At 40.8% G+C, this 27,626-nt stretch overlaps 1 protein-coding gene across 13 annotated transcripts in view; it reads right to left on the bottom strand.

Annotated features, from left to right (window-relative positions):
• The window catches only part of NCOA6 (nuclear receptor coactivator 6), an 86,563-nt gene that overhangs the window by 12,607 nt on the left and 46,330 nt on the right, over nucleotides 1-27,626 (bottom strand). For 6 of the 13 annotated variants that reach the window (XM_034641384.1, XM_019796586.2, XM_002916397.4 and 3 more), the window contains 7 exons: nucleotides 22,289-22,417; nucleotides 20,739-21,605; nucleotides 18,568-18,714; nucleotides 14,046-15,162; nucleotides 11,299-11,420; nucleotides 4,883-7,861; nucleotides 1,866-1,934 (listed from right to left, as the gene is read on the bottom strand). In XM_034641384.1, the coding sequence (XP_034497275.1) occupies nucleotides 1,866-1,934; nucleotides 4,883-7,861; nucleotides 11,299-11,420; nucleotides 14,046-15,162; nucleotides 18,568-18,714; nucleotides 20,739-21,605; nucleotides 22,289-22,417 (5,430 nt within the window). The remainder of the gene's footprint in view (nucleotides 1-1,865; nucleotides 1,935-4,882; nucleotides 7,862-11,298; nucleotides 11,421-14,045; nucleotides 15,163-18,567; nucleotides 18,715-20,738; nucleotides 21,606-22,288; nucleotides 22,418-27,626) is intronic. The other 7 variants (XM_019796591.2, XM_019796592.2, XM_019796593.2 and 4 more) reach the window with 6 other exon arrangements.

Below are 27,626 nucleotides of genomic sequence, written 5' to 3'. Positions count from 1 at the left end.
GGGACAATCACTTTACCCACCTCAAAATTAGGAATATTAAATGAAATAATACATATAAAAATTCAGTACAGCACCTGGCTCTTAGTAATAACTTAATATTGTTATTGTTGTTATTATTATTATTGCTATGATGCTCATGTTGATGCAGCCTTAACATGAGGAGGCTGGAATACTCTGCCTTCAATGCAAGATGAGGGACTCCCTGCTTCCCATTTGCTACTTAGCACCCTATATCCAACCCATAAACCTTGGAAACCCCACCACATGAAAAAGACACCACCTCACTGAGTCTCTGCTGCCTTGCTGGCTCCACTGGAGCATACAAACTCAGGTAACAGGTGCTCAAAAATGGAAACAGCTCAAAGGAAGCTGATTACATAAAAATTTTGATTAGTTTGCTCATCTGAAAAAAATTCAGTGCTTCTGATAACTTTAACACTATCACAGCTAATTCACGTAAGTACAGATCAAAGGAATTTGGTGAAGGCCATTCGTGACTCCGGGGGCATTTTAAGGAGATTCATTTAAGTGAAACTTAAAAGAAACAGAATTCTTTTTCCAATTATTCTGACTTAGATGTAGGATATGATAAAACATTTTTCTGGAGTAAAGAATTGGGGCAGGACATGGAATTCCCTTCCTCTTTCTAGTTGCTTCTCACCAAAAATGAATTTTACTATCTAAGCCCTTCTGCAAATGATTCACTCTACTCCTACCCTTCTCAGGTGCCTAGCACAATCATATGGGCAGTTGGTGGCAAAGGAAGAATCCGGGTGGCTGAAATGTTTTTAGCTCATCCATTCTTTTCAGAGGCCTGCACATTCAGAGTGTGCAACAGAACATAGCATAGCACATAGCACCTGAAGCCCATTTTAAAATAATAAGTTAGGGCGCCTGGCTGGCTCAGTGGGTAGACCATGTGACTCCTGATCTCAGGGTCGTGGGCTCAAGCCCCATGCTGGGTATAGAGACGCCTTTAAAAAAAATCTTAAAAATAAATCACAAGTTACATCTTAATTTCACTGGCTTAGGCCCACAAAACTAAACACGGTAGTGTTTTTTTTTGCTTACAAATTTTGTGAAGTGTGAACTGTACTGTAAATGAGATTCTAACCACCTTGTGGAAAGCATCATACTTTTTTTTTTTGGGGGTTCCCTCAATACCTTCAATGACAAAGGGCCAGGAAGACTAAACTGTAACATATTTATGGTATTTATCTGCTTTGGCATATTTATCTGCCTACGAAGACAGTGCTGTTATTGCCATCAAGATCCTCATGCGTTCAGAGCTGACACAGCATTCCACAAAAATTATCTTTCAGATTACCATGGACTCCACCTTCCAGAAACACCATCCCTAGTGCTATTTGCAATTTCTTGGTCACGGGAAGAAACATAACGCCATCCAGAAATGACTGAAATGACTGACTCCCTAGGGAATGGCTCCCTCACTGTAGCAGAGGTTCTCAGAACAAGCCTCCACTCCTGTCATGAAAGTGCAATTACTAGCTTAGTGCAGTAATGCTTGCCACCTCAATGAGTTGCCATATGCCAGTTAGTCAGCTGCCAGCTACAGGGTAAACTGTGCCACGGAAAACACCCATAGCTGGGTGGCAGGCAGACAATGGGCACTGCAATGCCCTTCTTCAGTTCCCTGGCTGACACCAGGAATGTGTAAGACAGCAAGCTGGTCTGGGGAAAATAACCTCAAATAGTACCACACAAGCTCTGCCACTCAACTGAAGTCTGCTCAAAGGAAGCCAGCAGGTAAGAGTTTCAGCCACTTTCTGGCACCTTGAGGGGAGAAGCAGTTCCTTCACACGTAATCCATTCCACTTGGAGAAGTTTTTCCAAGCATGCCTTACCTGGCCTGGCAACAGACCCCTGCAGTGTTGTGGCTGGAGTTTCCTTTGAGACTAAACTCGGTGAAGGGGCTAAGGCAAGAAAACAGAAATTACAGGCCTTTTACTTTCTTTCCTCAACAAAACAGAAAGCACTGACTGAATCAAGGGCTAAGTAACTGCTGAAATACACATCCTCTTGGAAGCCATTTCAATTGCCTTGAAAGGACATTTCAAAACTTAAAAAATTAGCTACTATACCACACAGTAACACAGACCACCAGCAGGGGTATTTGTTTTTCCCTTTTGTGTGTACAAAGATCAAGGGAGGAGGTGGTCATGAGGACAAGAGTACCCACGATTTTTGCTTCTTGGGGTCATGTTCTATCTATCCGGTACTCCAAAAAACTCCAAAGCATACCTTAGTAGACAACCCAAACCACTTTCAGAGGAACAATTATACCATTCACCTTAGCCTTCAAAAACTATCTCATCCCTGTAAAGATTACACCCCTTGAGACCTGAAATAAATCATATAATTTCTTTTATACTTTTCTACAGCATACCTGGCAAAGAGTGATGGTCATTAAGCAGATATTCAATGAATACTTGATGAATAAATAATTTGATATGTCATTTACTTGTCTAGTAAACAGTTACCAAGAACTTACTAGGGGCAAGGCACTGTGCCAGGCACCTTTCAAGACCAATTATTCTTTTTGTCCATCAGGAACGCAGTCCAGTGTTAAAGATAAGATACGCACATGTGGTACACGGGAGTGCACTGGGATGTTATATGAAGAAGATTCATAAAAAGTGCTATGGGAATCGAAAGCAAGGGAGATCAATTCTAGATTGAGAAAACTGATGGTACACTGAGGGATAAACATCAGAATTATGCTTCAGAGGACAGAGAGTACTTAGGTCCTGGAAGAGGAATGGAATAGGATACACAATGTACTCTAGAATGGGAGTTTACTAGATCATACAGTAAAGATTAAGAGCATAGATATGCCACAGTCACTCAAGGATTATGTCCTCCCATATTGACATTTCAGTCTAACATCCTAGATAAACTCTGTAACAGTAAGTTTTACCCACTTGTGGAAACTGTGAATTTTGTAGATTTCTTTGCCTGCTTAGTCAATAATGCATTTGTGTTAAGAATTTATTTTGGATGCTCATCTGATAAAGCTTAAAACTATACCTTAACTTCTACTTTTAACTCTAGTATTGGTTTCTCATATTTCCAAGACAAAAATCCAGAAGCCTCTTGAAAAAGAATGGAAACAATCTTAACTAAAATTGAGATTTTTTTTTTCCAACCACAGGTTTGTCTCCCCAAAGCTCATATATTCCTCTAAGATTATATATGATCCAGATAAAATACTTTTTAATCACTTCACCATTATTCTCTTAGTATGTGTGTGTGTGGGGGAAGTTCCCTGAAAGGAAGTACAATAGAAACATTTAATAGCAGAGAATATATTTAAGTCATACCAGGTTTCTTCAATCTTAGGGGTCACCTACCTCCACAGAACTAGAACCAGAAACCTAGAGCACCTAGACCTGTGAAGTCTCTGTCTCCTGTAAGGGCAATGAACTCCCCAAAGGCCTTTATCCCTCCTTGTATCTCTGGCATTGAAGTAAAGAGGCAGAGAGAAGGGGAATTAACCTTTCCAAAGCTCTGAGTGAGGCGGTGTGCTGATCACTTTATGCTAAGTCCTCTCCTCGTATCTGCATAAAATTTGGGAGGTAGAATGATAGCCTCCATTTCACAGGTCAAGTACATGGCTTGTAAGAAGTTAAGGAATTTATCCAACTGTGATTGGTAACCAGTGGAACTAGAATTTGAACTCTGATCGGACCCCGAAGCTTGCGTTCTTTCTGCCCCTCCACGTAGGTGCTTACCACTCAAAAATTTTTAGCTGCATTAAACAAGATAGGCACTATTTGCTAGCCTCGGATATAGCAAAGGTCCTTTTCAGCTTTGGCAGTGTGTGACCGGCTCCACTCTGAGGAAACAGAGCTTCTATACCATTTAGGCCTCACAGAAGGAACACGTGTGTGTGTGAGAGGCAGGCTGTGAAGGGAGGAGGGGAGGTTTAAGGACACCAATGCTCCCATTATTTGTCCACCTAACAGTACATAGGAAACAATCTAAACTAGATATACATGAATTGGAACGGCCTAACTTACAAAGAGACTGCATCGATGAGAAATCAGTAATAACAATTATTTACATTTATTGATTACTATATTCTGTGCTAAGCACATTATATGCATTATCTCACTGAATTCTTACAACTACTGTTGTCTACATACTACAAACAAGGAAACTCAAGTTTGGAGTAGTCAAGTAACTTAACTAAACCCATAGAGCTGGTAAATGCTGGCGCTGTGATATTAACTCAAGCTTGTCTCTCAACCACTTTGCGTCTCCTGTGTCTATCCATTATCATGAAATCTGGGTTTCTGAAAAGCTCTCCTCTGGAGTAGCCAGTCAGAAGGGATTAGTCTCTGGGATAGAGTACAATGAGGAAGGGGCCATGAGAACTCTGCTCTGACTGTTGAGAGAAGTCATTATCACAGTAAGGAGAACTTGCAGAAGCTGCTATGCACCTTTAAGAGACAAAGTTAAACTGGAGGTTCACAGCCTGGACTTTGAACAAATACTGAACTCTGAGCTTCGATCTTCTCACCCACAGAATGGGGTAAGGGCTACCTGACATGGTTGGTATGAAGATGATGTGAGATAACATATGTAAAGATGCTTCCTTTGTAAAATGACAAACTTTACATAAATGAAAAGGCCTACCTATCATTATTTCAGGAGCTGAGAGAGAACCATGTTAATGAATGTAAACTTAACATGGGTTTTAAAGTATCTTTCCCAATGTACTTCCAATAAATAAAACCACCACTATTGCCATCTAGCCCACTCTTCTTCCTCCAAGTAGAAAAGAAGTCATGCTTTCTTTTGTGGGATAGGTCATCAAAAAACTGACACGAGGAGATGATGCCAGGCCCCAAGTACATACCTATGCTGGGCAGAAGCTCTGGATGGGATCCCACCTTCTCCTCCACTAGGCCACCTGCAAGTGGCTCAGGTGCTATGCCAACATGATTGTTTTTTGTGGCCGGCGCCGCGGAGATGAGCTCAGAGGGTACCAAAGTGGTTACTATCGAGCGTACACTGGTGGGGAGAGTACCGCCAGGCAAGCTGGGTCCTGCTGAGGTGGAGCCCGGGCCCACAGGGCTAGAGGTCATTTTTAGCAGAGTGGGTGCTGGGGGCGTTGGGGTTTTACTGTCCAGCTCTGTGGATAACTGCTCTGTTCCCAAGAGCCCTGGAGTTGTGGTCTCTAGCCCTTGGCCTTCAGTCTCTCCATCTGCACCATATTGCTCTTCCCCTTTCTCAAGAGAGCCTGTAACTTTCTTACATGCCTTGGTCAGCAAAATCTGGCCGATTTTGTCCACTTTTCCTTTGCCCTTACTAGATGAGACTGGGCTTCGCCGATTGACAGAGGAGCCTGGACTATTGGTCAAAAGGGGAGAAACCATTGTGGTTGACTGTGAAGAGGGCAGAGTGCTCTGATCGACTGAGGTGCTCACCGGAGGACTAGCCTCATCTGGATTCAATTCTTTCACTTGCTGGATGGGGGGATGAGGAGGGACAACTGGAGAAGTGGTACAAGGGGGGGAAGGAAGCTGAACAGGGGTGGCTCGTGAGTTAAGGACTAAGGGTCTACCAGTCTGTATATTTGGAGCAGTACTACTGGAGGGGGCATTAGGCGGTACAGGAGCAGACGAAAATTTTATGTTCTGAGGTATGTGTAAAGGGCCAACAACTGCAACGGAGGGAGGCATCAAGCCAGAGTTGGTTGTCAGTGGAGCTGCAGGAATTGTGCTTGGCTGTGATCCTTTCATAACCTGAATTATTGAGGATGAATTGATAAAGACAGGTGTAATGAACTGAGGCCGGGCATTAGACTGAGCAGCTGACTGTCCCTCAGAAACCATAACCTTGCTGCCCACATTGGGCATTGTGACAACTGTTGACATCAATGCAGACTGCAGGTGAGTTGGCAGAGCTGCTGATGTGTTAGCTGAAGTTGTGATAGGATTGGAAGTTACAAAAACAGTTATCTGATTTGGGGGCAAGGGAGTGGAGATGGAGGAAGAGCTCACAGGTCTTGACATTACTGGAGGGATGCTTGGTGCAACATTAGAACTGACCTCACTCAATTCTGGATGCACAAGGGTTGAACACGGCTCATTAGTGTGAGGTAAATTTAGGGAATTAGAGGGTTCTTTAGAAGAAGACAGATCCTGCAGTGTGGGAATGACAGATGCTTTTTTCAGGTCCTCCCCAGAAACTACTGGAGGTGTTACTTCCAGATCTGTAAGCCCAGGGGGTTTAATGGTCACGTTAGGAGCTCCAGAGTTGTCAAGAAGTTGACTTAACGATGTCGGTGCTTCCCTCATAGCAGGAGACACCAAATTTTTGTTCTCTTCGACACTGGGAAGTTTATTAGGATCCGAAGGCTGCCCATCCTTTTTAGATTGATCTTCAGGGACAACCATTTTAACTTCTTGGGCAGGGACTGCTTTGAGCTCATTGTTTACCTGCTCCTTCCTACCCTGGGAATTCTGGCAATCGCCATCCTGAGGCACATTCAAGCTTTCCTTGTTATCCTCCAGAACACCCCCCACTGCAGCCACAGGCACGGCAGGATTCTGAGGATTCAGCCCGCTGTTGTTAGGGAAGCTCCCAGGTACAGGGGGATTGGCCAAAGGCGTGGGACTGACCAATACATTTCTTGGCAACTCCACATTTTGCAACAGGGTTGTGTTTGTTTGAGAGGCCAGAGTAAGTTTAGGGGTTTTTGAATTTTGTCTCCCAGGACTTGGGGTGGTTTTCCTACTGGACCCAGGACTAGACCTGCGACTGTTGCTTGGACTAGCCCGTTTTGTTGCTCCAGAATTAGACTGCTTTCCAGAATTCACCACCACAGAATCTAATTTGTGAGTTTGTGGGGCAGCAAAATTGGAAGGATTATTCATGGTAAGATTTGAAGGTGCTTGCCCAATGGCCTTTAAAGTTGTTGGATTTAGGCCCTGTTGATCAAAGCCCCTGTTTAAATTTGGCCTAGGAGGTAAAGGAATATTAATCTGTGGGGGGAAGAGTCCTGCTATGGAGGCATTGAGTCTTTCTGGTGATAGACTGATTTCTGAAGGTTCTGTGCTAGGAGGGCGATTGTTGGGTGTCTGAGGATAGTAGGGTCTGGGGCTGGCTCTGTTTGGTGTTTTAGGCCTAGATGTTTGGGTTGGAGCACCCACATTTGGAAAATGGTGGCCATGGGAGCTGGGCAGGGAATTTACAGGGGGTTGCTGGGGAGTTGCACCTTGAGTTGCTGAAAGGGGTGATGGTCCAGGTTTTGGCCCTGTCATCATTAACTGATTCTGGGAAACTACTAAATGTGAAGGCATGTTGTTTGGGCCTCCTGAGACAGATGGTACTTCACTGCCACTCGTTTCAGGGAGTGAGGACATCTCTCCCAGTGGTGAGCTAGAAGGATTCTGGGGGTTCTCCTGGTATACCATTTTCCTTGAATTGCTTCCCAAAGGAGTATTCACAGGCATTGGCATTCTTTGTTTATCAGGCGACGGTGGCACGGAAGCAGGTCCTTGCAAACTGACCATGACGGGCACGCTGCCACTCTGTTGCATGGGCATCCTCTGGGAGTCTGGGTTCAGGGGGCCCCGCGGGGGGTGGACATTTTGGGAGACTGGAAGCCTAACTGATTTGGGGTCCTGCTGCATCATGAGCATCATCATCATCTGCTGCTGCTGCTGCTGCTGAGACTGTGGCTGACTGGGAGGCGGTGGCTGCTGTGGTGCCGGTGGCAGTTGTGGCTGTGGCTGCTGCTGTGGTGGCTGCGGTGGGGCTGCCACATGCTGCATGAGCTGAGGAGGCATCTGCTGAAGTGGCCTCTGTTCAACTGGTTGAGAAGGATAACCTAAAACAAGCCCCCAAAATCAGCGAAATTAGATTTTCGGCAAGGAAAGCTCTGCTACCTTTAGAGTACAGCCAAGCAATACTCGTCTAGGCGGCACAGACAGTGCACAAACAGCTCAGGCATGCCCACACCCAGGGGGGTAGGGGCAGCCCCTCATTTTCCAACATAAGCAAAGGGTCACACTGCTTAAGGAAGCAAAAAGCAAAGCATCAAGAGCCTGGAGCTCCTCAGTCTTCAGGGTGTGAATGAGGCACTACTGCACAAGACTCTAACAGACAGCGTGTGCTGCGTGCTCCAAGTGGCCGCGTCTGTCCCAACCACTCATTCGGAGGAAATGAGAACAATTCCCATCGACAGCAGAAGCTGAGCACCCAGCACTGGGCTCTCACGTGGGCATAATAAATATCCCACTGTCCTTGTGAATGAGCTAAGGCATTTAGGATTCACTTTTTCTGTTACCACTGATTAATTTTTTAAGACTAGATTTTGTGACAATGCCAGCACTGAAGACAGCCTTTTTATTCTTTCAGCAGAAGTAAAATATAAAATGCTAGGATTCAACTCCTTAAGAGGGATTTAAAATTACTCCAATCCGTTGGGTCCATACACCATGCTGCATCCTTCAGGCTCAATCCTCTGGGGGAACCTAACTGAATTAAACTGCCCCTCTGATGTAAATCAGTTTAATAAATAGTAGGAGCTCATAGAAGCTGATACACATATTGAAAATCAATTGAGAGCACTGGAGATTTTTTTTATGGATATTAATTTCCATTTACTTTCTTACATGTTAAAACTCTACTTGGAGAAATATTTTCTATGAATCCACAATGGGAGAATAAGCAAGCCAGAAGCATTGCCCTTGGGAATAAAATATAATTTCAGGAAAAGAATCTGGGGGACAATGCCTTATAGATTTCCAGATGGCAAGAGCTCAAATGACTCTTTCTTTTGTGAAGACTTTACTCGGTATTTTAGAACCAAAGCCTTGCACAATCAGCAGAAAGGAAAAATCATTAACCAGGAATAAAGGTGGTTCCATGGGAAAAAGCGGGGAAATAGCTGGGATACAATTTCAAAAACTAGATTTAGTCCATTGTTGCATGAAAAATACATAAGGAAAGTTTTACGAAGGTGTACGAATAAGTACAGTTGGATCTGGCAGCTGGCAGAATGATGATTCAAGATTTTCACAGAGCAGCTATCAAATGCTGCTGATCCACAGGGTCAGACCCTGTGGTCCACAGCTAATTAATGTCTTCTGGCCAAAGATTTCCATGGCACCAATGAGTACAATGTGCCAAATTCAGTTTTGAAGATTTAAAAAAAAATCCTTTTCTATTTTAGGCCAAAGTTACTTCTTCACGTTCACAGAGCTAATAACATATGGCATTTCTACAGGTTTAAATCGGGTTCTCATATTAAAATAGTCATTTCTGTAGAAGTCTATTTTTGTTGGGCTATGACACAAATGTCTTTTATCTTTAAATCAGCCCATCAAGCAGCAGTGTAAATACCAAAGAGAGCAGAACAGATAATACAGTAGCCTCTCAAAAGTAATAACTGAGGGCATGGCTGTTATAAAGGTTCCAGAAGCTGGAGGAAGCAGTCCAAAGGGCACTAATGATAAGAAGACAGATTGGGGTTTCCATGACAGAATAGTGGAGAAGGAAAGTCAGAGCACACATGTTGTCTATAACATAACCAAATACCCTATTTATTAATCAATGGATGCAAACTCATATGCCTATAGGCACCAGGCCAGCAGTGAAGAAGAGAAGTAGTGTGGCATAAGACAGTAGCAGTCCTGTGGACAGAGCCAAGCTGAGCAGAATGACGTTCTGTCTAAAGGCATTTAAATTCAGGTTTTTGTTTGGTTTAAGACACTGCATGACAATTCAAACACAAAATAGGTCAAATTTAGCCTATAGCTTCCTAGTTTACAAACTATGGAAAGGAAGCAATATGTGTGTGAGGACCCCTGGGATTCACATAAGAATTCAGATGTATCTGAGGGAAGAAGGTACCTTCCTATTCATAATGCCTTCTGGATATACCTGTCAAGACCGATGACCTCCCCACCTCATCTGTGCTGCTGCAATTCACCGACTGGAAGTGTGGTGTGCCCAAACAATTTGTAGTAAACAACATGAAGTATTGACATCATGATGTATTTACTTTTTTTCTGATTCACTTTTAAAGTACATAAATTAAGGACGGATTAAAGTTTATCCACCAAATAATGTCATTCTCACTTACATGACAAAAAGGAGGTGTAGTAACTAGTGAGGAAAAAAACCAAAACATAATCCTTTGTATACACAGGGGAGAGTGACCTAAGTCTAACAGGCTTGTGTGTCTTCAACTGGGTCACAGGGGAATAAGGTTACAAATCACTGCTCAGGCCAACAGTAACAACTACAGAGATACTGTGGCAGCTGGCCTTAGTTCTTCTATAACACCTAGGTTGGAATACATGAATTTTAGGAGCTTTTTTCTTTTCAACATTTAGAGGATAATATTATTTTATAGTCAGAAGGGGGAATAACACAGGGGGCTTCAAGAATACTGATCCTATTTATTATTCAGTTAGGTGGTAGGTACATGAGTGTCTTTTTTATTACTCTCATATATTATGCTTACAGATTCGTAATAAAACTGCTACAAAAAATCTTATTGTAAACCTGTTCTCTGCTTCGAGAAAACCCCAGTAGAAAAGGCTGTAAGAAAGGCAGGTAAGCAGGATTAAAGTGAAAACATCTTTCCATTTAATCTTATTCCATTTTGATGCCAACTAGGACCTTGATACTGACAAGAATAAAGAGGCACTTGATATTTCAGTCTGATTTTTATGAGGACTTAAAATAATGAAGACGAATTTAAGCAGTATATATACAGTTGACCCCTGAACAATGTGGGGATTAGGAACACCAACTCCCCATGCAGTTGAAAATCCACGTATAACTTTTGACTCCCCCAAAACTTAACTACTAATAGCCTACCTGCTGACTGGAAGCCTAACTGATAACATAAACAGTCCATTAAAACATGTATTTTGTGTTATATGTATTATATACTGTATTCTTACAGTGAAGTAAGCTAGAGAAAAGAAAATGTTAGTGAGAAAATAAGAAAGAGAGAATACATTTACAGTACTGTATTTATTGGAAAAGTCTGTATGTATGTAGACCCATGCAGTTCAAACCCATGTTGTTTAAGGGTCAACTATGTATACTACATACATACACAAGCTTCAGAAGTTATATTTGAAATTTTTCTTAATATCAAGGCAAAGTTTCCACATTATTAGATACATTTTATCTCTAAAGAAGCCTAGTTAGGAGACAAAATAAAATACTATTGTTTCCTTGAAAAGAAACCTTGTACTGCTGTATAAATGATGAAAAGTATATAATCTTTAGCTAACATTTTATCACCTGGTGGTCGGTTTGAAAATTCTGGCAGTTTAGGGCCCGAGTTGTCCAAGTTAATTCCTTGTTCTCCTGGCAATGGCTGCTGATCGGCCTCTTCCAGCCCAGCTGGGCGAGTATCTGGGGTACTGAAAAATAAATTACACATTTGAGAGTAAGTTGCATAATTTATACATGAAGCTACTTAACCTCTCCCCTATTTCTGAAGAACTAAAATCTGTTTGCATTATCATCCTTATCACTACTTACATCTCTCTAGTCTGATAAAATATTCAATATTTGGCATAAAAATAATCCAGCAATTTCATTACATAAAATCTACTTAATCTAATAGTATGGCTATTTACTCAAAGTACTTTCTCTACAAATTTCTGACATAATGATTTTCATGTAATCATCCATCCCTTAGATGTTTTAAGACCTGATCATAGTTTGGGCTATCAACATTATAAAGTACCATTTCTGTGAAACCACACTATCTTTGGTGCAGTTATCAAGGTCAATCAGAGAGTCCAGATTATTTCTTTTTTGTGGATAATTCATAACACCTTGCAAGAAGTTATAGGCTGGCTGATAAAATGATATTCAGAGAATAAAGAAAAATGGAGAATACTAGAACAAAGCTAATTCATTCTGCTGAATGAGTATTTGCAGACATCCCCAATGGCTTTGGGATGCTTTCATTTTTACCTGGTTGTAGCTTAGAATTTTTAGTAGGGAAAAAGAAATGAAAAAAACGTTATTACTAACACCCAAATTCCCAAAGAACCAGCAGCTCACAACCATTTGGTTTGCAATCTTATTCCTAGCTGCACTTTTCTTCCTTATCTTTAGTTTCCCTTTGCCCTGATGTTGGCCACCCACTTTTAGACAGTATTTGACCTCATTGTATTCTGTGTAGTTTCTAAGCCTTATAAAAAGTCCTAGCACATGGAAATTTAGAACTTGAAGTGGATCATGAGCACATCCAGATGCCTGTATCAATTTGTTCCTTCTACGACTTCTCTCTCACTTCAAATTATAAGGATTCTGTAGGTCTCTTTACTTTCATGGAACTACACTGCTAAAAAAAAAATCTCAGATATCTGGTCCAGCCACCTCATGTTATGCATGAGAAAACAAAGGCCCAGAGAAGTGTAAGAGGCCCATGGTTCCACAGTGAGCCACTGGTAGAGTTAGGAACAGGTGCTCTTCCTATTATACGTACTGTCCCCCTTCCCAGAAGCCCTGATGCTATCTATATAAGGCCCTTTTCACAATTTCTAGCCACAACAAGTAAGCAATCTCCCTCGGGGCTGTTGAAAACAGCAAGAATGCATACTAAAGGCAACTGAATAACCTTGCAATTTTACTCCTAGGCTACTGAGAGGAATAAATATCCTCCCAGGATAGCAGGTTGATAGCAGTCAAGAATTTAACTTAGAGCTACTGGAAAAATTAGATAATTAAAGGTCTTACTAGGTCTGAATTCAGGAAAAAAACTTATAGTTTGTTAATATATAGTTATAGACTTTTATAAGATTCAAGAAGCAGCAAGTGAGTATGGTATAATATTAGAATACAATCAAAGAAATATTGTGGGAAGGCATGGAGACAGATAGTCGGTTTTACTTTGAACATTTATGGTTGTTTAACTAAAACTCTCCTATTCTACAGTTCTAGCAATTTGTTTTGATTAACCCATTTTACATTTGTTAGTCACTATCCCCTATTAACAAATGTCTCTGAATTCCAATTTTTATGATTAAAGGCAGAAAACCCAGTTTAATCAATACTCCTACAGGAAACATTTTATCAAAGCCAAAAACATGATTATTAACACTCAGCTTCAAGACATGACATATAAATTAATTTTCCTTCCTGCTGTTATCTTGCAAAAGAACTCACCTGGAGAACCTTTACTTAAAGGGTAACTGATTTAAAAGGCCCAACCAACCTAAAATGAGGTTTTAAGCTTCTAGGGATGATGGGGGAAAAAAAAAAAACCCCAAAATGGAGAGCCTTTAAAGGAAAGGCATTTGTACACAATTTTTTTTTTTTCTTTTTTACACTGGGCTCCATGCCCAGCACAGAGCCCAACACGGGGCTTGAACTCACGACCCTCAGATCAACACCCGAGCTGAGATCAAGAGTCAGATGCTTAACTGACTGAGCCACCCAGGCACCTCCAAAGAACTATTTCTATTTGAGACAGCAAGGAATCTCCATAAATTGTTTTCATCTCTAAAACAGACTTGGCCTTCCTGGATCCCCAACAGCCATTAATAGCCGAAGTGCAATGTGTAGCACCGGCTACTTTTCAGTGTCTATGAGCCACAATCCCCCTAAGACTACATATTTAAGAGACATGTATCACTCAATTGAAAAGTATGAACTTTGTCTTAATCCTTATATGAACAAACTATAAAAAAAGAATGAAGATAATTAGAGAAATTTGAACATAGTCTGAATATGTGAGAATATTAAGGAAGTATTAGTTTTTCTACATGTTAATGGTATTGTGTGTTCATTAAAAAAAACCAACCAACCATACTTATCTTTTAGATACATAGTACTGAAATATTTAGTCAATTTGCTTTAAAATATTCAAAAAGGTAATGCGGATAGGAAGGCAAGATAGACTATGAATTGATAACTGTTGAAGCAGAGAGATTTCATACTGTTCTAATTTTATGTATGTTTAAAATTTTCCATCAGAAAAAGTTGTCCACATAGAAATAAGTAAGATTCGAGGTAAAACTACCACAACCTACTTTAGATCTTGCTGACTATTTTTCTTCTTCCGAGGGGGTTTCTTCTTCTTCGGTTTATTTGCGTTGGTATTATTTTGCTTATTGTTTACCCCAAAATGGCCCGCAGAGATGTCACTCTGCAATAAGTTGACCAACAATGGGCTTGTTAGTGTGACATCCTTATTGACTGGGAAGCCTGGATTCTGACCACAGGACATCTGATTTCCATTGGGTGCTCCACTGAAAGGTGCATTGAAAGGCATCCCATGGCCTGAGAAGTGGTTTCCCGAGGCACTGTTTCCCTGCATGGCCTGCACGTGGGGGGGAACCATGTTGCTTTGTTGCATGCTAACATCAGGCATCATCTGAGACAAACTGACATCACTGTTTGCTGTAGTAGCAGTATCACCATGCTGCTGGGCCATGTGTGGGCTGGGTCCTGGTGGTCGCAAGACCTGCCCCTGAATCCCCATAACCTGAGATGGACTGTTGTTCACAGGCCCTTGCTGTGGCAGCATCTGTCCTGATATCTGTCCCGTAAACTGCACCATGTTTCCTTGCATGTTTGGAGTTGGTCCCCTCATTATCTGTGCTGGTCCCGGCATGACACTGGATTGGTTCTGAGTGTTAAACTGTTGCTTATTCCCCTGCATCTGATTGGTCATTATCTGCTCTATCATTGGGTTCTGTTGGAGTAAAACTTGCCCCTGAGGCCCCATCATCTGGTTATGTGGTGCCATCATTTGTGGGCCCTGCTGGGGAAGAATCTGCTTGGGTGGGGTCATCCTTTGGGGCGAGGGCCCAAGATTTTGGCTTTGAGGGTTCACCATCATCTGGCCCTGAGGCATAAGCTGGGCCCTTGAAAGGATCATAGGGTTCTGAGGGTTCAAGGTTCCTTGTTGCTGGACCATCTGGCCCTGGGAGGGCACAATCTGCTGGTGCATGCTCATCAGCTGAGATGGTGGGCCCTGCTGAGGCTGGCCTTGCATGTTGCCCAGGTTCACCTGAGGAACCCCAGAACTACCAGCCTGCTGGCTGTTCATATTGCCATGAATTCCCATGAGGCTGGGCTGCATCATATTTGGTGGCCCGTGGGACACCTGCATCTGGTTTTGAGGAGGACCAGCTCCTTGACCACCTAAAAAAAGAAAAAGAAAGGACAGTTTCAGAAAGAAACAGTCTTATCTTATTGATATTAAGATACTCAAATTATTAATTGGAAAAACACCCATCACCCACATGTGCACTGACCAACAAAAACAAATATGTTGTGCTTGACATATCTCCTGTGGCCTGGCTTTCTTTTCTTTCTTCCTTTTTTTTTCTCTTTTCTTTTCTTTTCTTTTCTTTTCTTTCTCTCTCTCTCTCTCTCTCTCTTTCTTTCTAATATAGTAAGTGAGATTTATTTATTTTAGAGAGAGAGCAGGAGAGGCAGAGACAGGGAGAGAGAATCTCAAGCAGACCCCCTGCTGAGCACGGAACCCGACATGGGGCTCGATCCCAGGACCTTGAGATCATGACCTAAGCTGTAATCAAGAGTCAGATGCTCGGGACACCTGGGTGGCTCAGTCGTTAAGCATCTGCCTTCGGCTCAAGGCGTGATCCTGGCGTTCTGGGATCGAGTCCCACATCAGGCTCCTCTGCTGGGAGCCTGCTTCTTTGTCTCCCACTCCCCCTGCTTGTGTTCCCTCTCTCGCTGGCTGTCTCTGTCACTGTAAATAAATAAAATCTTTAAAAAAAAAAAAAAGAGTCAGATGCTCAACCCATTGAGCCACCGCCCCTTCTGTGATTTTTCTAAGTATGGAGCTATGACTTTGGAATGATTGTTTACATTCTCAGTGACCATACAGAGAGACGGAAAAATTGTTTCTTTACTCCTATTTGGTACCTTAAAGATAACATTTTGAACATCAATAGTTTACTTTGTTTCAAATTAAAGAGAAAGGAAGCATCTCATTATTTAAAAATGACATGTAGCTACTTTAAGGTGAAAAAAAATTAATGAAAAGCACTGTAGGCTAGTGAAATAAGCTCTGCTTTAGATGAGTCCAGGAAACAACGAATATGATGTATTCTCTTAGGAAAATCTTGACAATGTTGAGAAGATATTTAAAAAATGCTTCCTGAAAACTAATGACTCTCAAAGATCATGTGTGTGGTATCTCGATGCTGCACATGATAAGAAGGAACACTTAATACTTCCTGAGGACAGGTCTTCTCTGCTCTGATGTGGTAAAAGTTATTATTATTATTACTTTAAGATTTTATTTATTTATTTGAAAGAGAGAAAGAGAGAGACTGAAAGCAGAAATGGGGAGGAGAGGGATAAGCAGGCTCCCCACAGAACAGGGAGCCCTATGCGGGGCTCAATCCCAGGACCCTGAGATTATGACCTGAGCCTAAGGCAGACGCTTAAACGACTGAGCCACCCAGGTGTCTCAGGTAAAAATTATTTAATCTTGATCTGGAAGCTGAGCCTCTGGTGGGACTCAACTGAGAGACAACAACAGAAGCTGCAGACAGAGAATAGTTAACAAGGGATGTTAAAACTTCACTGATCCTCCCCTGTGGCAGTCCCTGGTGGATCACATGGGACAAGTCCTAGTCTTCTTGGTTATTTCTAATTTAGACAAGGACACTGCCGGCTTGCTGCAGTGTTTACTTATTGTTGGGTCTTTGGAATTTTCCTATAGTTGCTTGCATTATCTCCCCCTTTTTACTAAATAACCCTCTAGATTATTTTATCTCTCTTTTGTCACTTTAAAGTGAGGACTAGAAAGTGGCAGTCATAATGAAGTTATGAGACCAGTCCATGCTCCAGCCAGGGAGACAGGGAATAAACTATCCCTTGTTCACATTAGCCAGAGTTTTTCTGAATCCCAAAGAAGATTTTCTAAACTAGCCTTATAGACTCTTTTTTTTTTAATTTTTATTTTTATTTCTTGGAAAGAGAGAACGGGGGGAGGGACAGTGGGAGGGACAGAATCCCAAGCAGGCTCCACGCCCAGCACGGAGCTGGGCACAGGGCTCAATCCCATGACACAAGTAAAATCAAGAGGCAGACGCTCAACTGACTGAGCCACGCAAGTGCCCCAGCCTTATAAACTCTTAACTTGAACTCCATGACCACTGAATATATTATACACACTGAACGTACCAGTGTATAGTCATTTGATCAATAATTATTTATTGAGTACCTAATATGTACAAGACACTTGCAGTGCTAAGGTAATATCAAGAAACAAGATAGACCAAATCCCTGATTCTCTGGAGTTGGCAAGAGACAATAACACAGATAGGCATTTTTTCAGGACAAAGTAAAAGCTAACAAAAGAATTAAGCAGGGTAAGAGAACAGAAAATGAGAGACAAGAGTAGAACTACGTGAGGATAAATGAGGAAATCTAAATAATATGTGCACGTGGAAGGTACCACGTAAGACAAAATAGCTTGTGCTTGGATGTAAGAAATTATGAATGATTTTATCTCTGTTCTATAACTTCTACAAAACTCATGAATTCACATAACTCAGGAATGCAGTTTTGCATCAGCAGGTGAGGAAAGTCAAGTAGTTTGCCCTACTCTTCTCTCACCCTTTAAGAGGTACTTTGAACTTTAAAAAAAAGTTAAGTTAGAACTTTCTTCTTCCTTAGTGATTTACAGTTAAAGTTGGAACCACATTACTAAACTAGCTCCAAGTGGGGATGGGGAGTTCTCCACAGAAACTATCTGTGTTACTTCAGTTCCAACTGCGTCAATGAGAAAGGATAAGATCAGTCATTTGGTACCTAAGTAACCAGGAACATGAAGTCTGGGTATATATGACACTGCTTTACAAACTCTTTTTAGCCATTCTGCTCCATCCTACTTCTTCTCCAAAATTTCTTCTTATATATGATACACTGTTGGCATTAAATCTATACTGACTGAAGTCTGGTCTTCAAACACCAAATTGTAAACCAGAATTTAAACATTCTGCATAAACAAAGTTAACATGTATATAGGGATTTTAAAAAGTTGCAGTTCCCCCAAAATGCCATGTGCCTCTGTGTTTCTGTACCTATAGTTTCCTTTGCCAGAAATGCCTTTTGCCCTTTTATGAACTCGGGAGCTGACAAACTATGGTCCATGGCCCAAATCAACTGCCAGTTTCTAAATAAACAGTGTTTGGAACACTGCCATGCTCATTTGTCATATTGTTTATGGCTACTTTTATGCTTTGACAGCACAGTTAAACAGCTGCAGTAGAGACCATATAATCTGCAAAGCCTAAAATATTTATTATCTGGAGTTCTTTACAGGAAAAAAAAAAATGCTGATCCCTGCTCAAACTCAAGTTTCATTTTCTTTCCTTAGGTGTTTTTAGGTTCCCAAGACACTGTACTATGTTTGCTGTATCAGTTACTGCCTTGAAAGAATATTTTGGTTTGAGATTAAGGGGAAAAACCAGAATTTATATTTATCTGGATATTCTTTTTGTCTATCATGGTATCTAGCACACAATGTTCAATAAATGCTGGCTGGATAAAGCACAGAAAACAAACCTGCATGCTGGACATTTTGATTTGCTTGCAGCTGAGGGGCTCCTGAATTGCCAGGGGTGGTTGCTGTGGTCGAAGGCACCTGACCTTGCATAAAGTTCGGATTGGCCTGTCCTGCTGAGAAGCCAGGTGGGAGGCGTTTAGGCATTCCTTAATAGAAAACAATGAGTAAGGCAGTTACGTAGCAAATTTATACTCTTGCTTAGATGTGGAATGAATAAGGAAGGATGAGCTGCATGAAGTCTCCACTGGCTTAGCTTTCTCTGTCACACTGGTAGGATCTTTGATAATAAGGTTGGGAAAGATGGTTAAAAAAATCAACACAATCTCTTACATGAGCATTGTCAAAATGAAAAAGAAATACTAAAAAATTTACACTTAGAACATGCCAAGGAAGAGATGGCAATCTGCTCCCTAAATGTGATCTGAGGCCACGTCACAGCAAGGTTTAGGGCTCACTTTTCACTATAATACAACAGACCCCAAAACTTTACACACTTTAACATAGGCACCAAAGGAATATGCTAAATTCTCTCATATTCAAACAAATTGATCAGAAATACTATAAAACAAAGAGCTGGGTCCTGATATTAATGACAGGTGATTTTTTTTCCATTGAAGGAAGTGGATGACAATCTCTTTTGTGGAAATTTTCCCCAATATTGTGCTTATCTCTTGGGAAGAGACAGGAGATTAGAAACAATCCATAGAAGCTTCAAAGTGAGGCTATGTTAAATTTTCATCATGCCTTCCCCTTTTAAGGTTTGCTGTAATTCCGACAGCTATGGTACCAAAAGCCATGCTCTAATGGAATCTTACAAATGTATTACTTCCTTTTGTAGGAAGGCTTAATTTCAGAAAACAGATCTGTAAGAAGGAAGATCTCAGAACCCACTCATTGTTTATGACATAGGACTTGATGTGGCCAGATCATCTAGGTGAGCACACCATCTGCTCTATGAAAGCATCAAGACCTAAAGCTCACTTAAAAAATTTTGTATTAGTCCATTTATTTTTAAGGACCAAATTTCAATGTCCCGAAAAACACTTTTTAGACAAATATGCATTTGTCCTTTCTTTAGCAGTGACAAGTCCCCATTTGCATGCTTCCACTGTAATTAAATCAGTAATCACATTTGCAGGAGGGACTACCCAGCTTCCACTGATCCAGGGCTAGATACCCAGAACAGTGAAGTTTGGAGCTGAAACATTCTTGCATTTTCTAAAAACTTCTTAGGATTCAAATATTATAGCCTGCAAGTCAGCAAAATTAATTACAAGAGAGTGAAAAGACTGATGAGCAACTTAATTTCACCAGAAACCATGAGAACATGCCTTTGCTATGTTGCACTAAAGATGCAAGGGTTTTTTTCTGGGTAGGCAATGCGTGTCTTTTGGTGGGGACGTGTTTATCAGATGACAGTAGTACTGACACTCTCTATACCTTACTGAAAAGCTCCAAGCACATTCATGTGCACTAGATCAATGATTAATAAGAATAAATAATAAACATGGAGATGGATAAGTTTTACTGTAATCGTTTTACCTCTCACACATTAAGCTCCATTGCTTTTTCTTCATACAAGAGGCACCTTACAAAATAAATAAATAAATCTCCTTTAGGTATAACTGGTGGAATTCCCTCTCTAAGGAGCAGGCATTGGCATTATAAAACTACAAAAGTCAATGATTTCTGAACTTATTCCCCTTTAACACTTTAATCAAATTTAACAAATAACCATGCTTACTTTACTAAGATTATCAAAATTGGAAACTTGAAGGGACTTTTCCCCAAAATACCGTGTATTTATTTTTTCATTTTTGCTCTACTGCATAATATTAATTTTTTTCAACAGCTGAGCAGTTTAAGTTAATACAACGCATGTTTCTTCTGGACATCTTAATTTACTAGTCCAAGATCAAGCAAAAATAATTTGAAAAACAAAATGGAAGTCTCTATATTGAATTTTACCTGCATTTTTATCCAGAGGGCTAGCTTAAATGTAACCAGTAAGATGCTGCATAATGTATCAAGTTAACTAAGTTATATTGTCACCACTATATCCACAAAGCCAAATAATTACATCCTCCCTCCATTAACTCTAAATATTGAAGTTCTATTAAGATCTATCTCCAGTAAATTTACCAACACAAATAGCTTCCGTGTTCCTCACCTCCTAGGCCTGGATGTAAACTCTGTGGCCCCTGGTTTGGTGGTTGCTGCTGCATCACCATGAAGTTAGGTGGCACATTTCCCTGTTGAACCATAGGATTCCGACCGGGAGAGCTGACAGGCTGCTGAAATCCCTGGGGAAGTGGGTTATTTTGAGGTGGCCTTGGTCCCATCTGCTGCTGAGTTTGGTTAACCGTTGGGGAGGATGCAGGGGATCCCTGCTGGAAGGAGGAGGGTGAGGAGGCAGGAGACTTGTTGGTGAGGTGGGGCTGCTGCAGGGGGGTTGGGACCCTGGAGGGCCCTCCCTGCAAGCTCTTCATCTGAGGAGCTGTGAACTGGCCTGGGTTGCTCATCTGAGGAAAGTTTGTATGGGCTTGTGAGGCTTGCTGGCTGCCAAAGGGATATGGAGGGGGAGGGTGGGAAGGTGTCTGTACCGTGGCTAAGGATGGTCTTGCCTGGAGTTGCTGTTGCATTGGGCCAGGCAAGGGAGCCTTCTTCCACCCTTGACTTGCAGTCATTGTGCCCAGAGAACCCTGGGCTGGAGGAGGCTGAAGGGCTCCAGAAGGCAGCTGGTTCCAGCCTGGAGGAACAGGCACCTGAGTTGGGGCAGTAAACTGGGGTCGAATTCCCTGTGGCTGTTGCTGCTGATGTTGCTGTGGGGGTCTTGCCTGTAGAGGCGGCTGCGGCTGCGGCTGCGGCTGCTGCTGTTGCTGCTGCTGCTGTTGCTGCTGCAGCTGGGGAAAATTAGCTGGGTTCATTTGTCTGTTCACGGGGACAGGCTGCATTGGGTGGTGCGGGGGAGCTAAAGATCCTGAGGGGTGATTCTGCGGCTGTATATGGAGCCCAGAGAGGAGTGGATCCATTGCATCTGTTTAAAGAGTTAACAAAGCAATAATTAAATTACTGCAACCTAGATCCTATAGCAATAGTAAATCCCCTGGTACCTTCAATGAGATGTTTGTGAGCACCTTCTATATGCAAAGCAACATACCGAGATGACAGGAAGATGAGTATTGTCTAGAAGAGCTTATGGTTCAAAAGTGGATGAAAGAGCCAAACATAAAATGTGGAGAGCAGTATTTTCCAAAGCATACCCTGGGGAACTATGTTCATTAGCATTATAAGAAAACAAAATAAAATATAGTCAATTAGGTTTAGGAAACAAGTGAACCTAACCAGCTTAGACAGGCTTCTTCGCTGCAGGACTCACAGTGCCTCCAATAGGTTAATTGTGAATCTCTAGGAGGGAGGGTAAAGCATGACGCGCTTGCTAAATTTATTATAGAATTCTCAGCCATGGAGTACCTTACAGGACTATGTAGTCAAAGGAATGCATTTTTAGGAATGTTGGGTTATAATTGATAAGAGAATGAGAAATTCTGAGAAGGAAATGATGACTTTTAGCTTGAAGAAATATGGGAAATTTTGTAAAGAAGGTGGCATTTAAAAGTTGGGCAGTTAGGAATTTGTTATCAGAGAGAGCTCAATTTTGTAATGATCTTTGCAAAGTAGTTCCAGCCTCTTCAATCCACAAAGATTGGAGGTGATTACCTGACTGAGAAGCAGGGCGAGGAGTCCTGGGCTGCAGCTCTGAATTGGGGCCTGGTGCCATCATGGAAGATGACACATTTACACTCTGGGGTATCATAACAGTGGCAGGGCTGGTCATCCTTATTAGTCCTAAAGGAAAAAGAAAATCCCTAGAATAGAGTACTGGAATTGGTACAATGTTTGTTTTTAAATAAAATATTTCAAGAATATAAAAAGGTATGGAAAATTTCTGTACCCATCATCTACCTTGTTAACATTTTGCCCCATTCCCTTCAGGTACATATGTAGATACAGAATCCCCCTACTTCCCAATCTCATTCCATTGCCTCTCTCTTACCTTATAATTGGGATTAGTAGTCCCATGCATGTTTATCTTTATTACATATGTAGGTAAACTGCATAGCATTTTTGGTATGCTTTTAATCTTTGTATAAGTGGCATCATACTCTGTCTTCTTCAGTTTCCTTTTTCACTTAATATTACCTTTTGAGCTCCATCCATCTTGACTGCTATAATAGTGATCCATTTTATGGAAACCATACATTCATTCTGCTAATGAACAGTTAAGGTTCTCCCTCCCCTGCCCCAATTTTCATTCTTACAATTTTGAAATGTCATGTATTCTTGTGGACATGTCTTTAGACTATATACTTGGAATTCCTAGGTTTTAAGGATAAGCATCTTCCATTTTAGTAGATATTGGCAAACTGCTCTCAAAGGTGGTTATGCCACGGGTGCCCAGCTGGCTCAGTGGGAGGAGTGTGAGATTCTAGATCTCAGGGTCGTGAGTTCAAGCCCCACGGGGTGGGTGTAGAGACTTCTTAAATAAATAAACTTTAAAAAAAGGTGGGAAAAAAAAAGTGATTTGCCAATTTACATTGCAACTATCAGTTTGAGAACTACTCTTGTTCCATATCTTTCCAATTTCTGATACCATTAGACTTTTTAGGATTTAGCATCCATGTTAATAAGTGAAAATATATTATCCTCTTCATGTCTCTTTGATTTTTGGCATCAAGATTAAAATAACTTCAAAAAAGAGCTGGAAAGCATCTTTCTTCTTTGTCTATGCTCTTGAAGAATATCTGTATCTGTTCTTCAAATGTTTAGTAAACTCACCTGGAAAATTATCTGGGCCTGTGAGTTATACTAATTGATTCATAGGGAGACAAATTTTTAATTATTTCAATTTCTTAAATAGTTACAGATTTTTCAAGTTTCCTTAAGTCAGTTTTGGTTAAATTACATTTTCAAGAAAACAGTTAATTGCTGATGCTTTAAAATTTATTAGCATGAAGTTTTTTTACAACCTTTCCCCATTTTTTAGAAATAATTCATATATTACAAAATTCCCCCCCCNATGCTTTAAAATTTATTAGCATGAAGTTTTTTTACAACCTTTCCCCATTTTTTAGAAATAATTCATATATTAACAAAATTCCCCCCCTTTTTTTTAAAAGATTTTATTTATTTATTTGACAGAGACAGAGACAGCCAGCGAGAGAGGGAACACAAGCAGGGGGAGTGGGAGAGGAAGAGGCAGGCTCATAGCAGAAGAGCCTGATGTGGGGCTCGATCCCACAACGCCGGGATCATGCCCTGAGCTGAAGGCAGACGCTTAACCGCTGTGCCACCCAGGCGCCCCACAAAATTCACCCTTTTGAAGTACACACTTTTTTCCTTCTTTACATTGCTTATGCCTTTTCTTTTTTTGTTCTACCACGTTCATCAGTTTTAATTGTTTTTTCAAAGAAACATCTTTGGTTTTCCTTTGTTTCATTTTGTTTTTTTATTACTTTACTTATTTCTGCTCTTATCTTTATTATTTCCTTCCTCCTAAATTATTATTACTCTGCTATTCTTCTTCTCAATTCTTAGGTCAGACTCTTAGCTTTAATTTTCAATTCATGTTCTGCTCTAACAGTTATCTGAGGGCTTAAATTTTCTTCCATGCTGTACGGCCACATCTCACAAATTTTGATATGTACTATTTTCATTATTCCATTTTATTTTATTTTATTTTTTAAAGATTTTATTTATTTATTTGACAGAGAGAGAGAGAGGCAGCACAAGCCGGGAGAGCACCAGAGGGAGAGGGAGAAGGAGGCTCTTCACTGAGCAGGGAGCCCGATGCAGGGCTCGATCCTCGTACCCTGGGATCATGATGTAAGCTGAAGGCAGACATTTAACCAACTGAGCCACCCAGGTGCCCCTCATTATTCCATTTTAAATATTTTTTGCCATCCACCATGACTGCTTTTTAAAAAATCAGGGATATTCAGGATGTATTTTAAATTTTCTAAAAATACAGAATATTTTGGTTAGCTGTTTTTTTGATTGTTTGCCAATGACTTAATTGTACTGTGTTCAGAGAACATGATCTGTGTGATACCAATATCTGGTATTTACTGAAACTTGATTTTAGAAAAATAAACAGTCAATTTGTATAAATGTTCCATTTATGCTTGAAAAGATTAAGAATTTCTGAATTACTAGTGCATGGTTTCTATATACCTCCATTATATCAAACTATTTTACTTGTTATTCAAGCATTATCCTTACTAATTTTCAAATAAGCTTAGTACATCAATTACTAACACAGGTGTGTTAATATCTCCCCTAAGATGTGATATCTCCATATAATCCTGTCCAATTTTGCCTCACATATTCTGAAGCTAGATCGTTAAGTATTAAGATATTAGCTGTCTTCCTGATGAATATTTCCTTTTACATCATACATTGGCTCTATTTATCCTCAGTAACGCTTTTTATTAGTCTGTTTTATCTGATAAAAATATTGTTATACCCCTTTTCTTGGCTAATATTCGCCTGGATTATTTTTTATTCCATCCTTTTAACTATGAGCCAAACCCTTATGTTTTATGTGCTTCCTGTAAGCGAACATAACTAAATCTGAGAGTATTCAATCTGATTAATCATGGTCTTTTTACCAGTGTTCACAATGCATTTACCTTTACTATTAATTTCTGATATAATTTGATTCATTTTATCATTTTATGATACCCCTTCTTTTTTTTTTTATGATACGCTTGCTTTTTACCCCTTCTTTTTCTGTGGTGTTTTTGTATTTTTTTCTATGCTAGTTTCCTAATTTTTTTGAATTTCATTGGATTTTTTCAAACATGCCTTTCCTTTTTTTTTTAGGATTATTTTTTATTTATGAGAGAGAGAGACAGACAGACAGACAGAACAGAGAGAGTGGGGGGGGAGGGGCAGAGGCAGTGGGAGAAGCAGGCTCCCCAATGAGCAGGGAGCCTTGTAGGGACTCATCCCAGGACCCCAGGATTATGACCTGAGCTGAAGGCAGATGCTTAACTAACTGAGCCACCCAGGTGCCCCAAACATGCCCTTCCTTTCTACCCCTCCACTACTAGCTTAGAAGTTATTCATCTTATTTCTATTATTTTATTTTTAGAGATTTTATTTGAGAGAGAGAGAAGAGTGCATGTGAGCGCATACCAGCGGGGGCGGGGGGCAGAGGGAGAAGCTGACACCCCGCTGAGCAGGGAGCCCAATGCAGGGCTTGATCCCAGGACCCCGGGATCATGACCTGAGTCAAATGCAGATGCTTAACTGACTGAGCCATCCAGATGCCCCTCTATTATTTTAATGATATCTTTTGTCAACAGACATACTCAACTTAAAGTGTAAACATGTGATCATCATTATTGCTAAATGAGCCAATACTTATTTAGATTTACTCAATGTTTACCAATTATTTAGCTCACCACTCCCTTTTAGATCTTACTTCTTCCATTTAAGGTTCAATTTTCTTCTTCCTGAAGTAGATTCTTGAGCAGTTCAATGAGCAAGAGTCTGTTAATGGTAGCTTCCCTTAGTGTCTTTGAAAATATCTTTATTTTATACTACTCTTTATAGTATAAGTAGGTTTAAAATTCTAGGCTGTCAATTATTCTCTCATCACTTTGAAAATACTATTCCAATGTTTCCTGGTTTTCAGTGTTGCTGCTGAGAAATTAGTTGTAATCTGATAGCTTTTCGTTTGTAAATAATTGGTCTTTTATTTTGAGTTGCTTTAACATTCTCTGTTTTTTCATGTTCTACAGTTTTACAATTTTGTGTCATGTGAATTTATTTTTTTATTATTTTTAAAAAAGATTTATTGATTTATTTATTTGAGAGAAAGAGAGCATGAGCGAGGTGAAGGGCAGAGGGAGAAACAGACTTCCCGCTGAGCAGGGAGCCTGATGCGGGGCTCGATCCTGGGATTCTAGGATCATGACCTGAGCCGAAGGCAGATACCCAACCAACTGAGCCACCCAGGCGCCCGTGTGGATTTATTTTTATTTACATTGCTCAGGATTTCTGAGGATTCACCTCTTTCACCAATTCTGGAAAAATTTCAGCCATTCTCTCTATTGGTCTTCCTCATCCTAGATCTATTCTTTCACTAACTATATGCAACTTGGCCAGACTCTTCCCACTCTGGTTCTTTAGTACTGGCAATAGCATCACTGCTTATCTCTCATCAAGCTACCACAATACGAAATCCTCAGAATTTGGTGAAGAACTCTAACTACCGATCCCCTACTACAGGTACCAGGCTGGGAACTGTACATCTACTATGTGGTATTCCATTAACAGCTCAATAGCACAGGTCCTGACATATAATAGGAACTCTGTAAATGTCAGCTTCAGGGCTCAGGGGTCATCCACCTTCAAGCATGAGCTCAAAAGACTGTAGGCATTTTAATCTCATTTTTATGTGAAGAAACTGCTGCTTGGAGAGGTACAGCAACCAGCTTGAGGTAACCAGGAAATGGTACTGCTAAGATAAAAATCTAGTTTCAATTTTATATGGCCAAATCTTCAGCTACAGTTCAGAACAACAGCTTTATAAACTGATGCTCTCCATTCTGTTGTATTTCTTCAAGACCTACTGTGGTAGGTGGGGTGGTGAATGACTGGCTATAGTTTCAGGTGGTTACTATGCTTCTACCACAGCAGCTGTGCTTTTCTGGTTTATTTGAATAAAAGGTCCTGCAGCAGAAAAAGTCTGAAAGCCACTAGTGTAGTGAAAAGAGCACTGGACTGGGAGTCAGAGCTGTGATACTAGGCTACTGCTACTTTACCCTGGGCAAACTGCTTCCTCTCTGTGAGTACCAGAGTTTCCTCAGCTTTTTTTTTTGTTGTTTTTTTAAGATGTATTTATTCGAGAGAGAAAGTGAGAGAACATGTGCATGCGTGCAGGGAGGGGCAGAAGGAGAGGGAGAGGGAGAAGCAGACTCCCCGCTGAGGAGGGAGCCTGACACAGGGTTCCATCCCAGGACCCTGGGATCATGACATGAGCTGAAGG

This window comes from Ailuropoda melanoleuca, chromosome 13, assembly GCF_002007445.2.
Source record: "Ailuropoda melanoleuca isolate Jingjing chromosome 13, ASM200744v2, whole genome shotgun sequence".
Classification (NCBI taxonomy): Eukaryota; Metazoa; Chordata; class Mammalia; order Carnivora; family Ursidae; genus Ailuropoda; species Ailuropoda melanoleuca.
The sequence above is the reverse complement of the archived record's forward strand: the minus strand, read 5'-3'. Positions and strand labels throughout refer to the sequence as shown.